At 25.5% G+C, this 16030-nt stretch overlaps 1 protein-coding gene across 2 annotated transcripts; it reads left to right on the top strand.

The window, feature by feature from the left end:
* Window positions 1-291: 291 nt before the first annotated feature.
* Window positions 292-13647, top strand: LOC145836156 (zinc transporter 7-like). Of its 2 annotated transcripts, none has more exons than XM_082943969.1 (5): window positions 292-550; window positions 3358-3505; window positions 7794-7926; window positions 10758-10974; window positions 11650-13647. In XM_082943969.1, the coding sequence occupies exons 1-5, from the start codon at window positions 300-302 to the stop codon at window positions 11993-11995; spliced, it is 1095 nt and encodes a 364-aa protein (XP_082800095.1). In that variant the 5' UTR covers window positions 292-299; the 3' UTR covers window positions 11996-13647. The 2 variants fall into 2 exon arrangements, with proteins under 2 accessions (XP_082800095.1, XP_082800094.1); XM_082943968.1 differs by lacking the exon at window positions 292-550 and adding an exon at window positions 737-2066.
* Window positions 13648-16030: the final 2383 nt, after the last annotated feature.

Raw genomic sequence — 16030 nt, 5'->3', positions numbered from 1 at the left:
ATAAATATTTTAACCCTACTAGTATTTCAATATCATTGTAAACTGATATAATGTTATTTTTCAGTTGAAATAAAGTTGATTAAGAAAATTGAATCGAATATGAGTTGTTTTTAGTTGATAAAACATTAATACTTATAATGAAATCTCAGTTTTTATTAAACATTTAAGATTGATTTGTAATTATGTTGTTTGTACTTTTTTGTATATATCCTCAAATTGTATTTTTAAAAAACCAAGTATTATAGTATAAAAAAAGTTTGTAATTAAACTATAAATAGTGTTTTAATTAGCTTTTAATAATGCTGCCATTGTCAAGTAAAGATGGAGACTTAAAGCCTAAATTTTCATCTTTGTCTGGGATTGTTGGTTGGATTAAATTAAACATATCAAATGTTCTGTTTGACAAAAATACAAGAAGCATTTTTCTCTTTCTTTGTTTAAATGCTTCTTTTGCTTTTGTTGAGTTATTTTATGGAATCTACAGCAATTCTCTTGGACTTATCTCTGATGCCTTTCACATGTTTTTTGACTGCACTGCTTTACTTGCTGGGTTTAGTTATTTTTTTTATTCTAGTAATTCAACTAATATTTGATGAAAATATATTGCATTACAATTCCCACTAGACAAAATAATTTAAAATAAATGAAAAACTAAGAAGATACTAGAAAAATTAGAAAATATCATAAAAAACAGAGGAAAAACAGATTTGTTTTTTTGCTTAGTGCAGACCATGTTTAGTGATATACAGGGTTACCAAAAAAACTTGGAAACCTAGAAAAACCTGGAATTTGAGAAATTTTAGAAAAAAACCGGAAAAATATAGAAATTCAAACAATTTATACATGTTAAGTTGAAAAGTTTTGATTTGAAACAAAAAATCTACCATATAGATAAAAAAAATTGTCATCATCAAAAATATATTTTATTAAAAAACACTTTTGAAGTAGCTTTACAATGTTTTTATACTATTTAACACAGTTTTTTACCTTAAAATTAACTTTAAACTAAAAAAGACCCAAAAATGTGTACTTTTAAAAACCTGGAAAAAATTTGCCAAAAGCATTTGGCAACCCTGGATATGCATAACTATTATTTTAGAAAATTATACTGTGCTATAATGCAGAACCTCTGATATTAATCTAACAATTTACTTCTATATATGAATTATATTCTACTTGTTTCAAACATAAGGCAAGCCTTGCTTAAGACTTTTTACAACATAACTAGTGTTGCTGAAAATACAGTTGAAATTAATGTTTGGAATTGGAATGTACTCCTTTAACAAGCTGCTGTCATCCCTTATTTAAATGTTTAGAAGGTGTTTTTTCTCTATAACTTCTTCCATATTGTCCAAAGGACCTTCTGTGTCTACTACTAGATATTCCAGGCTGGCCTTTGGATATTTCTTAACAACTATCAAGTTTTCCATACTGACTACTGGATCTTCCAAGTTAACTGCTGGACCTTCCATTTTCATAGTCAGATTTTCTACCTTGACCACTTGATCTTTCTTTTCAACTATTGGATCTTTTATTACAACCACTTAATATACAACAATAAACATTCAATCTTAATTATCAACCATCACATCTTCCTGGTTGAAGTTATCCTACATTAATCACTGGAATATTGATTACACCCACTGCATAAATTTAACTACACATTTTCTGACTTTGAAAATATTCCCAGATCATTAGCAAGCATAAATAACCTATCTTCTCTTGTGCCCAATGTAATAGCTGAACTTTGCATGTTCAATGTGGAGTATAACTTGAACACCTTCTATTTTCTAATAATTGCTTGCCATGTTTCTTGATTTTGCCTTTGTAACACTGGCAAAGATGGATGAATCAGATAAGAGGATGTTGTGTTTTGCTTTAATGTTGGTACCTAGTTTTTTGGTCTTTGTTCTTGAAAGGCACGTGTACAAAACCATTTTCAAGCTTAATAATTCTCAGTTCTTTGGTAGCAAGATATTTGTACTCAAGACCACAAGCTTTAGCAAAATAAGCTGGATCAAAACTAAGCAGGAATGTGTTGACTTGCTCAAAAGGAAATTCAATAGGTTTTTTAGCTTTTTGTGTTTCCTTCACTTTTATTAAACTTTTTTCAACCACTTCAAAATAAAAAAATATTTCATGAAAAATATCTATTTATTTATGTTTAATTTATTAAGTTTTTAATAATGAACAATCCGTTATAGGTAATAAAGTAATAATAATAATAGGTAATAGAATATTAAACAATGAGCAAGCTGCATGGCTCTACACTTATGGCCTTAAAAGTGGAGAATTTTAAACAAAAATAAATTTGTTAACTTACTTGATTTTCTAGTAAATTTTATGAGGCCTAGTATATAACAGCATGTGATGTAGGTAATGCATAAAAACAAAACATTTTTTATGTAAAAAGTGATACATGTCGCTTGGTATTCCGTTGACTTTTAAAGACTTATAGATCAGAGTTGCCCAAAGTTGGAGTTATCACTCTAGCGGGCCAATGACTATTTAAAGGGAAAAACATTTTTCAGTTTAACTAGCAAAAGAGAGATATCTAGTAGATGGGGTGCGATTGAAATTAATTTTTTTTCAAATTGACTAATTTCTAGACTAACTTTGAGTAAATTTTAAGCTGCAGGACACAAAAAGACTGAACAACTTAAGTTATCCATTTATTCAATTGCAAAAATAAAACATCAGCATAAGTAGGCAGAGCAGAAGCCTGGACTTTTGTATGCTGTAAGACAAGCTCAAGTTTAACATTAAAGTTGATCATACCAATTCAATCATTAGACCATTAGCTTTTGGTAGACTGAGACCGGTTTCGTCCTGATTAGAACTCATCAGTCAGTCACAACCGGTTGTGACTCCACTTGGATGCTGTAACTGGTCAACCCTTATGTTAAATTAATTCAATTAAACATAAGCCAGCAGCAACTAATATTGTCTTCTAGCAGATTTTTATTTATTAATATTGAAAGTTAACAATAAAATAGAACTTTTTTTCTTGTTTTATAACCCTATATTAATTTTAAACTTAGTGGGAACTCTTAATAAGTATACTATTTTAAAGACAATAAGTTAAAACTGAGATATTCTTTTCTTTGCAATTAAGAGCAGTGATATTAAAATTAAGTATAATTTTAATATTTCTTTTAAATAAAAGCAAATAGTAGTTATTTTAAACTTGTGTAAAATGTTTTGAAATTTATTTGTATAATTTTATTTATACTTAGTTTAAGTTAATACATTTTATGTTATAAAAAAAGGTTAATTAGTTAAATTCTTATACAAGTATGTAACATATTTATACTAAATTTTGTAAGCACCTTAAACATAAAGTTTTATAACTTTTAGTTTGATGGCTTCAATTGTAGCAAAATGGAAAGCAAATGATAGATACACATATGGATACGTTAGAGCTGAAATTATGGCAGGATTTGTTAATGCACTATTTCTTTTTTTTATTGCATTAAATATCCTTGCTCATGCTGTTGAAAGACTAGTTAGTTTTGTTGTTCCAATTTTAGTTTAAGATTTACACATTTCTTAATTAAAGATACTAAATCTACACTGTATTTGATAAATTAAAATGGGATGAAGGTAGTTTTCCTCTTTTGATTTTAAAGAACAATGGTGGATTAAAAAAACTAAGGCAAAAATTAAATTATACAGCGTTTTTAAGAATTAGTTTTTATAAAAAAATTCAAAATGTCATCAAAATTTTTTTCTTTATCAAGTAAAATATTAGGGGATTTTTTAATTGTTTGTTGTTTATAGAAATAGTTTTTCTTAGTTACAGTAACAAAAATAATTTTCTAATGTGTCGTTTTCTCAGTATCTCAAATTTATAAATTATATCAAACTTTACTGACTAATCTCAAATATAAGTGTTCCATTAAATTTGAAGTAAAAGTATGAAATTCAGTATTTTTATAAAATGGTAGTTTTTAGTTTTATTTTAAATTTTACTAAATAGACTTAATTTTCGGTATTTAATTTTCTCTTGTTGCTATTTTTTTTTTTTCTACAGAATTGAAAATGTTTGTTTTTAATAAACGAAAGATCTCTTCAAAGCGTTTGTATAAGACGGAGACTGATTTTTTTGATGGTTCTAACCATTTTTTGTTTTTGTTTTTGATAAACAAAACAAGTTTATTACTTAAAAATGAAGAAGTTTTTTTTTCTAAAATTATTTTAGATTTTTATAAGTCAAAACACTCTTCTTTATAAGCTTTAAGTATTTGCTTCAAAAAATTTCAGAGATATAAAATTACATTTTTAATAATTCTATCCGTTCTATATTAACTACCATAAAGAATGTTTAAAATTAACTATCTGATGTGAGTAATTTAAACGTAGATGATATTTTCAATATATCATAGTTTTGCATGAGTTATTTTTTTGAATAATTGACTTCAGTAATATATTTCGGGATTGCCATAAGGTCAGGAAAAACTAAAAAAAAAGACAAACATCAGAAAATTTGACAAAGTTTGAAAAAACTTCAGATTTTGTCTTTTTAAATTTACAAAATTCCTTATTTTCTAAAGCCTTCAAATGGTAAAAAAATAATCAAAAATCCTCTAAAGTCAGACTGAAATAGCAAAATTTTCCTATAAATTTACAAAATTACTTATTTTCAATGCCTTCACCTGGTAGAAATTAATAAAATATTCTTTATAAAATTGAAAATTTTTTCTGCTAATATATTGAACAGAACCCTAACTGAACAAGCAGTTTTTTATGCTTCTTAGTATTGATGATCTGTGGCAAGGACCATAGTGAAATTGTGATATATACACAAAAGTTTATCTTGCAGAATTTTAGAACTAAGTGTTTTTAGCTTAAGTAAATAACTAAGTTCTTTATAATTAAGCAATAAGTTTATTATTTTATGTAACAAGTTTATGTGTATAGTTTACCTCTTTCTAATTTTTTCAAAGTTGTTTAAATTTGAATAAATAAGTTTATTTATAAGAGAAGTATATGCCAAGGTTAAGTTTACTTATTTGTAATTATTCGTAGAATAATTGAAATTTAAAAGAAAGTAAGAGTAGATTTATTTTATGACTAAATGTTATATATTCTTTATTAATTTTTTGTTGACTCTTGGCTTAAAATCACAATTTTAGACAATTTCTTAATTCAGTTTTTTTCTTTGACTCATTATATTAAAATAAACCAATTCGTTTAAAAAAAAACTAGTACCGATTTTACTTAAATGTACTCTGACATGCTTGAACTTTCGAATATGCAACATTTTAGATTTTGTTTTTGTTTATATTCTTCACGTATGAATAAGTTTTTAAATAGCAGTATAAATAACTAACATTGTTATATGCAATTTAATATTTTATTTTTTGCTTGAAAAGGTCGCAATCTCTTGTCACCGAAACCGGTCGCGAATAAAATATACAATTTGCATAAATCTATTTATGACTAAATGTTAAAAATTTAATACTAAATGATGAGGGGATATATAAAGTTAAAGCTTTATATAGTTTAAAGTGTTTGATTATGTATTTAGGAATAAGTATAAATTAAGGATTTGTTCAGGAAAATTATAATAAAAAGTCAGGAAATTTTTCTCAGCTTGATCTGTGGTAACCCTGATATTTGTATCTTTTAGTTTATTAGATTAAAATTTAATTTTTGAAGTAAATTTTACTAGAAGTAAAAATAACATGCAAATTTACTTTGCTTTTTTTCTTTACTTTGCTTAAAAAAGAATCTTAGAAGTAAAATCATAACTAGTTGGTTATTTTTTTAATTTTTTAGGATTGTCACATAGTCAGGCTAAATCAGGCTAGTTTGAATTAAAAAATCATATATTTATTGAAAAACTTAGGCCTAGTTTTATTGTTAACATTTAAACGAGTTTGGATTGGTACAGTTTAAATTTTTTGTTATTTATATTAACTTGTTTTCTACTTTTTTTTTTGTACTGTTGGTTTTGTTCTTTTTTCAACATTTCCTGTTTTACAGCTAGCTCTATCTTATTAAAAAGCTATTCATTTTATTTTATTGCTTAAATTTTAATTTAAGATGTAACATAAACAGTTTAAATTAATAAAGTTTAACTTAGTTTTACTAGATAATGGTTTTTATAATTTCAAAGTTTGTTTTGCAGCTTTCAAAGAGCTTATCACAGGGTTCGTGCGCGTCAGGCTAAATCAGGCTAAGTCAGGCTAAATCAGTTTTTTTGATAAAAGTTGAAAAACGTCAGGCTAAATCAGTTTTTTTATTTAAAAATTTGAGAATCTCAGTTTTTCTCAGTTCAAATGCTTCAAAATTTTTGATTAAAAAAAACTTAAGAAGTCTTTTTAAGATCAAATTGAGATGTGAATTTATTTCTAAATAATAATTTAGTTATTAAAGACAAAATCAGTCAGTATTTGTAAAAATAAATGCTTAAAACCTTTTGTTGAATCTTTAAAAAATATTCAAGAGTCTTCATTATTTTGTTTTGAGTAGATTATATACGTCATAATTATGAAAATTCATAAAAAAATACAGTTTAAACATTACAGTTTTGTTCAACAACTTAGCTGTTTGTTTGAATTTTAATACTCGTGTAAGCGTTTCATTTTGAGTTTTAGTAAAACATGACAATGCACGTCATTTTATTATAAATCTTCTGGTTATAATGTTTTTACTTAGTGTTTAATTAAATTGATTAATTGTGTTTAGTAATATATAATACATTTTTTACACTAGTAATAGATTCGATATAACAGTTAATTTAAAACTTATCACTGAATTTGCTATGTTAAGGGGGGAGTCAATCACTTTTTTCACAATTTAGTCTTATTTTATTGAGTTGTAACTAAGCTATGAGTTGTTTTTTGCAGATTTTTAAAGTTCTAAACATTTTTGAGAGAAAGCTAGTTGAAGTCGGAGACTACAATAGTACTAATCAAGACCCCCCAATATCTAAAATGACTTCTTTAGGGGATTTTCCTTACTTTGCGAAAATGTCAGGCTAAATTGGTCCCAGTCAGGCTAAATGAAAAAAATTTCGCGCACGAACCCTAATTAACATGCGCACAATTTTAACTAAAGTTTTTGAATGTTAAACATAACTTAAACTATATACTAGAAAAAGTGACTACTATACTTCAAAAAAATCGACTAGTTTTTTTCAAATACTCATTATATTGCTTGAAGTACTTTTAAAACGATCTTCAGCAAGCTAGTTAAATAAAAATATGTAAAACACAAATTCTAATGAATGTAGAAAAGTCGTAATAAAATACAGTATGACGAAATAATAAAATTTAAAATTCAAGCTTTTGCTTAGATAGTTGGTTTACAACATTGGACTTCGAAACTTTGAAAACTATTAGAAATGATAAAGAATATTGTTGTCTCTAGTTTAGAATTTTTTGGAGTATAGTAGTTTTTATATATAGTTTTTTGAGATAACCACAAAAAAAAACAAAGAATAATTGACATATCTAAAGACAATTTGAAAAACCTGAATATAATTTTATTGTTACTAGAAAAAGTGACTATTGTTTTTTAAATATAACCTTATTCATTACTCTTTTTACATAGTTGTATATTGAAAACTTTAGCGTTGTTTTATAAATTAAACAAAATGTTTTTTTATCTAAATAAGCATTTATTGCCATTTCAATACTGTTATTAAAATGTTTCAATTTTCGATAAATATTGGGTATCATTGGTTGACCAATATAATAAGTTATAAAATACTACATAACGTACATGTATTCTTATTTCAAGAACTATTCATTCTTTTTTTGTGTTAAAGTTATATAATATTGCAGGTTGAACCTCCAGAAGTAAAACATGAACGACTACTAGTAGTTTCAATTTTAGGATTTTTTGTAAATCTAGTTGGTATCTACTTTTTTCATGAGCACCATGGTGGTGGTCATCATAATTGCTCTCATAGTCATGGTTAGATACTATATAATTTTAGTGTTGTTATTAGAAATTAAGTCATTAAGGCTATATTTTATGACGTTTTTTTACAAAAGTTACAAAAAGTTAGCATTTTTTGCAAAAACAATTACTATACAAAAGCTTAAAGTATGGATTTTACGTCACTTTTTTTAGAATATATAGCTTTTAAGATATAGTGGTTTTTGTTAACAAATCCAATACAAACGTATGGACAAAAAATTTCAGTTGTCATTTTTTTACTAGTATTAAAGTGTAAATCTACTTTTTAATATATTTTTTGCTAAAAACCTTAATTTTAAGAAACATACTACATATTATAAAATACATTTGTTTTTAATTGTTTTTTAAGTATAAATAAATAAACACTCTTCTAGATAAAATAAATTTCTTTAAAGTGTTATTTTAAGTATAGAGTTCTATATTTGTAAAATTTTATTTCAAAATTATAATTGCTTAAATTGTTTAAATAACAGTAATGAAAATGTAAAAATTATAGGAAGGTTAGTAAAAATTAAAGGAGAAACATAGTTTTTAATGAAGTAGTTATTTTAACCTTTTTAATTTTGCTTTCCATCCATTAAATTCACTTACTTTAATCTCTTATACCTTGAAGTTTACTTTATTTTTAATAATTAGTTTAAAATGTTTCTTAGTAAACATAAAAATCATATTTATTATGATCAAGTTGTAAATAATAAGGTGGAACTCCAATAGGGCCTTAATTATAACAAATATTCTACATAATATTTATCATAATTATTGCTAATTTACTTATGTTTCGGAAAAGTAAGTCAAATAAAATTAGAAGAAAATAATATATGTTTTTTTTAATTTTGAAATTATTGTTTTATTCTTATTAAAATTTAAAAATGATAATGTAGGTAGTGATAATAGTAGGGCTGCCGCAAGGTCAGGAAAAGTCAGGAAATTTGATAAAATTTATAAAATGTCAGATATCGTAAGTTTAAATTTACAAAGTTCCTTATTTTCCAAAGCCTTCAAATGGTAAAAAAAATAATTAAAAATCCTTTGTCTTACTAAAATTGCAAAATTTTCCTAGAAATTTACAAAATAACTTAACTTTCAATGCCTTCATCTGGTATAAATTAATAAAATATCCTTTATAGAACTGCAACATTTTTATACTAACAAATTGAACAACTACCCTACTTGAACAAGCAGTTTTTGTAAGCTTTTTAGTATTGATGATCTATGGCAAAGACACTTCCATAGTGAAATTGTGATATAAACACAAAAGTTTATTTAGCAGAATTTTAGAATAAAAGTGTTTTTTTTGTTAATTTTATAATTTAGTTCTTTATAATAAAGCACTAAGTTTAGTATTTTATGTAGCAAGTTTATGTGTATACTTTACCTCTTTGTAATTTTTCAAAGTTGTTTAATTTTTTGAAAAATAAGTTAAAATAGAGGTATATGCCATGGTTTAATTTACTTATACGTAGTTTTTTGTAGAATAACTAAGTTTTCAAAATAAATAAGAGTAGATTTATTTGTTACAAATTTTATATTAAATGGTAATAGGAAATATTTTATATAACATATATTAGTATACTTTTTTATGTATTTTTTAACAGTTAATTTGTTATATTCTTTTCTAACTGATTTTTAGTTTAAAATTTTTTTATTAAATGGTTTAGGTAGTATTTTATTAAACTAAGTAAATAATTTATATAAGTATTACATGTTTTAAATAGCTATTATTACCTTCTAGGTTGTTTTACAACTTATATGCTAAGTCTGACTATATTTTGCGAGAACGGGTCAAAATTTCACAAGGGGACTAAATTTCATGAGTTCACAAAATTGCACCAAGGGTCAATTTTGCACGGAGGGTCATTTTTGCACGGGAGTAAAAAAACTATAAGATAAACTAATAAAAAAACAAAAAGAAAAAAAATGTTACTGACCAAGGGTTAGGGGTAAAAGTGATAGTAAAAATAGTAAAACTAACTAATAAAAAGTATTATTAAAAAGAACGAGAAAAGTGAATAAATATAACAAATTAATTAAAAAGAAATAAAAGCTACCGAGGGTTAGGGGTAACAGTGATAGTAAAAAAATAAATAAAAAAAATAACCCGTGCGAAATTGTCTGCTTGTGCAAAAGTAACTAAATGCAATTTTGTACGCTCTTGCAAATTTGACAGCTATCCATATTTTGCTGATAGTGCTGTTTATTGAAAATACATCAATCATACACAGATGGTTCAATAAATGTAATGGAAGTTAGATGATTGAATTCAGCAAAAAAAAAACTGTTGTTATAACCTGTATAAAAATAAATTGAGCGCTTTAGATAGTTTCAAGTGTTGGATTATGTATTTTAGAATAAGTTTAAATTAAGAGTCTGATTTAGAAAAGTCAGAAAATTTTTAGTAAAATGTCAGGAAATTTTTCTCAGCTTTGTCTGTAGCAACCCTGTAATAGTTTTAAAAGTAAGAAATATAAATCTAATTATTATAAAAGATTATAAAAACAAATAAAATAAATTATTTAGAAAAATTAAAAGAATAGCTTTGGCAATAAATATATTTTAAACTTCTTTATAGATTAGCCTCAATACTTTTATCTATTTGTTAAAAATTTTCAGTTTAGTAATAATTTAGATTTTTGTTTTAATATCAAGTTAGTTAATTTTCCTTTCATACTATATAATAAACTATTTATAAGACGTCACTCAAGTCAATTTGTACAATACACAACCGAAATTACTAATCAATATTAAATTTAAAATTGAGTGTAATTTTGTATTATTTGAAAAAATGTTTTACTTTTTAAATTTAGATGATTTGTTTTTGATTGCAGATCACGGACACCATCATCATGATCATCATCATCATAATGATCACCACCATCATGATCATCACCATCATGATCATCATCATCATGGCCACACGCATGATGAGCATTCAGCAGAACATTCGCAATCACAGATTATGCACGGAGTATTTTTGCATATACTAGCTGATACCCTTGGAAGCGTTGGAGTTATTATATCTGCTCTTCTTATGGAATGGTATGGGTAAGTACTATATTATTGTATATAACATAAGGGGATAGGTATGTTTCGCACGAGTGTTCATTTTCGCACAGAGACACTTTTGCAGAAGTTGTCACTTGTGCACGGAATGTCACTTTTTTACCAAGCATCACTTTTTCATGGCGTATTTTTTGCACGAGTTATACACCGGGTTAGATTTATTGTTAGGTTCAGGATGAATACGTGCAAAGTGACTAATCGTTCTAAAGTGACGACTAGTGCAAAGATAACCACTACTCATGCAAAAGTGACACTTACCCATAAAATGATGTTTTAAAATAACACACAGTTTAGTCTATTTTTGTTGAAATTAAATGTTATCCAGTAAATTGAATTTTGTTTGTTCAACTAAAACAAAAAAAACTATTTTATAAAGTATAAGTAGCTTTAGTAGATATAAATAACTTTTTTGACTCCTAAAACTATCTTAACTTTAATTATATTTCAAATAAGGTGTTAAAATAATTAATACTAAATTTTACTGCTGTATAATTCTTGTAAGAATAAATAATTAGATAAAAAACTTAAAAAACTGTAATACATTTGGTAAAGTCTAAAGAAAATTGTTGTTTTTTTTTTCTTTGTGAAAGTTACTTAAAAGGTTGGATTTTTTTAATTGGTAGTTTTCAAACAAATGTGTAAATATTTATAATACAGTTGGATGATGGCAGATCCAATTTGTTCACTGATGATTGGAATACTGATTGCTATTTCTTGTTGGCCTCTGCTTACCTCATCTATTGCAATTTTAATGCAGAGAGTTCCAACCCAGTTGGATAACAGCCTTTTTAAATGTCACCAGAGTGTTGAGAGACTAGAAGGAGTATACAGGGTGCACGAGATTCACTTCTGGACACTATGTAGCGATGTATATGTGGGAACCATCAAGGTTCAGATATCACCAACAGCTGATGCTAGATATGTACAACAGCAAGCGCAACTGATGTACTCATCCGTAGGTATCAAGCAGTTGTATGTACAATTAGATTTTTCTGACATGTGAGTTATGTGACAAACTGCCAGAACAAAATACTTGTTTTAACATTCCATTTAAGAGTATGCTCTTGAATTTAACAAGTGCACTTTATTCTGATATTTTTTTCTTTTCACTATATTAACTGATTTTTATGTTTTTAATAGTTATTACAGATTTTTCTTCTTTGAAAGATTTAGATTTTTTAGATGTTATGGAATACGGTTCGCAATTTTAAATATTGGATTAATTGCTAGCTAAGAGTTTTTTACATAAAATTATAAAGTTATTAGGAAAGTAAAATTTTTTTAGAACATAAAAAATATAAAATAAAGTGGTTCCATCAAGTTTTTTAATTTTTGATTATCACATAACCTTTTTTATTGTTACATCTTATTTAAAAGTATTTTATCTTAAAATTCTTAAACATTTTTAATATTTTTTTAAAATGTACATAAACGTTTTTTTCGAGTTAATGTGTGTTATTTATTCCTTGAAGTACAATTATATGTACTTATATAAATAGAAAGAATTGTAAACTGTAACATTTAGTGTTTTATAAATACTTAACTTGCAATTTTTATTTTTAATAAGCATTTTACAGGGTTGCCCGGAAACTAGAAATTCCTGGAATTTGACAATCTAGGCTAAAAAACCTGGGATTTTGAACAAAAATCACTAAAAAAACCTGGAGTTTTTAACAATTTTTACATGTTATGTAGTAAAATTTTGATTTGACACGAAAATCTATCCTATAGCTAAAATTTTTTTGTCATCATCAAATTTTTTTTTTGTTTTATCACACACTTAAAGTAGCTTTACAGTATCTTTTCAATGTTTTTTATACTATTTAACACAGTTTTTTACCTTCAAACTAAAAGTAGACCCAAAAAAGAGTACTTTTAAAAACCTGGAGAATTTTTTTAAATCTGGAAAAAATTTGCCAAAAACATTTGGCAACCCTGACTTTAACAGCTACTTGTTTAGTTGTCAAATTTTAATAACTATATTTAAAAACCGTTACTGTTTTTGAATTTATTAAGTGAAAGTATTAAAGTAGTAAAAAAGTTAACAATTTTTAAAGTAGTTTAAACTTTCTTTGGTTTTTGTGTTGTTATAGTACTAAACTAGTCTGAATTTTAAGCCAATTTAGATTTTTAATTTTATAGTACACACTTGCATAATTATTAGTTTTTTTGTTTGTACTAAAAAAAAATTTTAAGTTGTTTTGGAAATCAAAATATTTTTTTGTTTTTGACAAAGACGTTAGTAGTGAATTTTCTAGAAGCATTTTTATAACTATTTTCTTAACCAATTTGCAGTATCTTACTAAAATCATTAAATATTTTTAAGTTTTTTAAATTTCAAACAAAACATTTTGAAAACAGTGTAATAAAGAATTTAATTCTAAAAAGTTAAGTTTTTTTTCTAAGTATCGCATCAATCTTATATATATACTTCATCATTGTAAATTTCACAAAAGAGTTGTTTAACCTATTCTTTTAATTACACATACATTGTATTTGAGGTTTGATTAAACATAGTTATATTTATACTTGCTGACAATTTTAATTGTAAGAACAACTGCTTTTTCTAATTGTTTATAAAATAACAATATGTACAATTTTTGTTCTGGTTAAATATTAAGTTGGTATGTTAGTTTTACAATAAAGCTTTGCTTATATCTATAACATTGTTTTATATATATTTAGAAGAATTTTGATTAAAATTTGTTACAACATTTACCAAAAGTTCTTATATCTGAACTTAAATTTACTAAAATTAAAAAAATAAACAAATACTAGCTCTTCAAATCAGTCTGCTGTTAGTTTAAGTATACCAATATTTTCTTTATTCATCGTGGTGATTAGGGACGACGCCGAGAAAGGAACACAGGAGCAGTTGTTCTTCCTAGAAAAGAAAAAAAATTACTAAATATCAGTTTTATACTTCATGCTTTTAGTCTCCATACTAAATTTGTCTCTTAAGCTATGTATATTTATTTTTCAAAACATTCCGTTTTGAGGGACATAAAAAGTGTATTTTCCAAAAAAAAAACTTTTCAAAGCAAACATTTCATAAAAATTTAGAACAGAAGAAGCTGAAAGAGGTTTACTGCTTCTTGATACCAAAACTATTCTTATTGATTTCTACAAGGAAAACAAAACTAGCTGTTTGTAAAGAAACCATAAAAAATACTTTTCTTACAAAAAAGGCTCCAGTATAAGTAATATAAAAAAAACTTTAATAAACATGAAATAATGTGTAATTTGAATATAATGTTGGGTTCACTATACAGAAAGACTAATTTCTAATTTATTTAAAAAGTGAACGAGTCAAAGCGTGTTTTTGTACCAACTAGTATCGTTGAAAAAAAAATCCCATTTAAAACAAATAAGTATTTTTTTTTAATTGTAATAAATCAAAACACTTCTTTTGTACTTATTTCCAGGGTTCCCACTTCCCTATAAATTTGCAATATTCTAGAAAATCCCTAGAAAAAATTGAAAAGATATGAGTTTCCCTATAAATTCCTAGAAGCTACGTTTTTTGCTTGGTGACAACAGAGCATTTTACTAAAATTTAACTTCTGCCTCAGTATTGAAAAAAAAGTCTTATCTTTCAACAACAAAAAACATCGGCGAAAGTCTGCAGAGCAGAAGCCTGGACTTTCGTTTGCCGTGAGACAAGCTCAAGTACATCATAAACCGTTTGTAGATTGACGACTGCAATTTTTTCGCTTATGACTGACTGATGAGTACTAACAGGGTTCGTGCGCGTCAGGCTAAATCAGTTTTTTTATTTAAAAATTTGAGAATCTCAGTTTTTCTCAGTTCAAATGCTTCAAAATTTTTGATTAAAAAAAACTTAAGAAGTCTTTTTAAGATCAAATTGAGATGTGAATTTATTTCTAAATAATAATTTAGTTATTAAAGACAAAATCAGTCAGTATTTGTAAAAATAAATGCTTAAAACCTTTTGTTGAATCTTTAAAAAATATTCAAGAGTCTTCATTATATTGTTTTGAGTAGATTATATACGTCATAATTATGAAAATTCATAAAAAAATACAGTTTAAATATTACAGTTTTGTTCAACAACTTAGCTGTTTGTTTAAATTTTAATACTCGTGTAAGCGTTTCATTTTAAGTTTTAGTAAAACATGACAATGCACGTCATTTTATTATAAATCTTCTGGTTATAATGTTTTTACTTAAGTGTTTAATTAAATTGATCAATTGTGTTTAGTAATATATATTAAATTTTTTACACTAGTAATAGATTCGATATAACAGTTAATTTAAAACTTATCACTGAATTTGCTATGTTAAGGGGGGAGTCAATCACTTTTTTCACAATTTAGTCTTATTTTATTGAGTTGTAACTAAGCTATGAGTTGTTTTTTGCAGATTTTTAAAGTTCTAAACATTTTTGAGAGAAAGCTAGTTGAAGTCGGAGACTACAATAGTACTAATCAAGACCCCCCAATATCTAAAATGACTTCTTTAGGGGATTTTCCTTACTTTGCGAAAATGTCAGGCTAAATTGGTCCCAGTCAGGCTAAATGAAAAAAAAATTCGCGCACGAACCCTGACTAATAAGGACAAACCGGTCTCAGTCTATCAAAACTTGTGGTCTGATGATCGAATTAGCATGATCAACCTTTTTGTTAGTCTTATCTTTAAAGATTTTTAAAAGAATTGAAGGAAAGTAATTTTAGTTTTATATCAAAAAAGATTTTTAACTAAAGTATAACAAAAAAATATTTGTTATAAATTTAAAACAACTTCCTTGACAATTTATTTTAAACTTGGTCATAAACTTATTTTTCAAAACCTACTTACTACAATTCACTTGTGATATTAAAACAAGAATTTACTAGAAATTTGAAAAAAAAAAAATTATGAAGGAGGAGATAGATTTTAAGAAAATTTCGACAAAAAATAGTTTTTATACTTTAGTATCAGAAACTTTTTATGAAACTATTTATATCTCCATAATTAATTGAAATTTATTGTTTAATAAAAAATATATCATATTTATTAAATGGTGAATTTTTAACAT

The sequence above is a fragment of the Thalia democratica genome, chromosome 5 (assembly GCF_965202585.1).
Source record: "Thalia democratica chromosome 5, ktThaDemo2.hap1.1, whole genome shotgun sequence".
Lineage (NCBI taxonomy): Eukaryota > Metazoa > Chordata > Thaliacea > Salpida > Salpidae > Thalia > Thalia democratica.
Note: the sequence above shows the minus strand (reverse complement) of the source record. Positions and strands in the feature narration are given on the sequence as shown.

Excerpts from the sequence above, each read along its gene's own strand:
- LOC145836156 (XM_082943968.1), top strand. The coding sequence starts at position 1,807 with ATGTTTCTTGATTTTGCCTTTGTAACACTGGCAAAGATGGATGAATCA. Across the intron at positions 7,927-10,757 it reads TAATTGCTCTCATAGTCATG|ATCACGGACACCATCATCAT; the intron begins GTTAGATACTAT and ends TTTTGATTGCAG. Across the intron at positions 10,975-11,649 it reads CTTCTTATGGAATGGTATGG|TTGGATGATGGCAGATCCAA; the intron begins GTAAGTACTATA and ends TTTATAATACAG.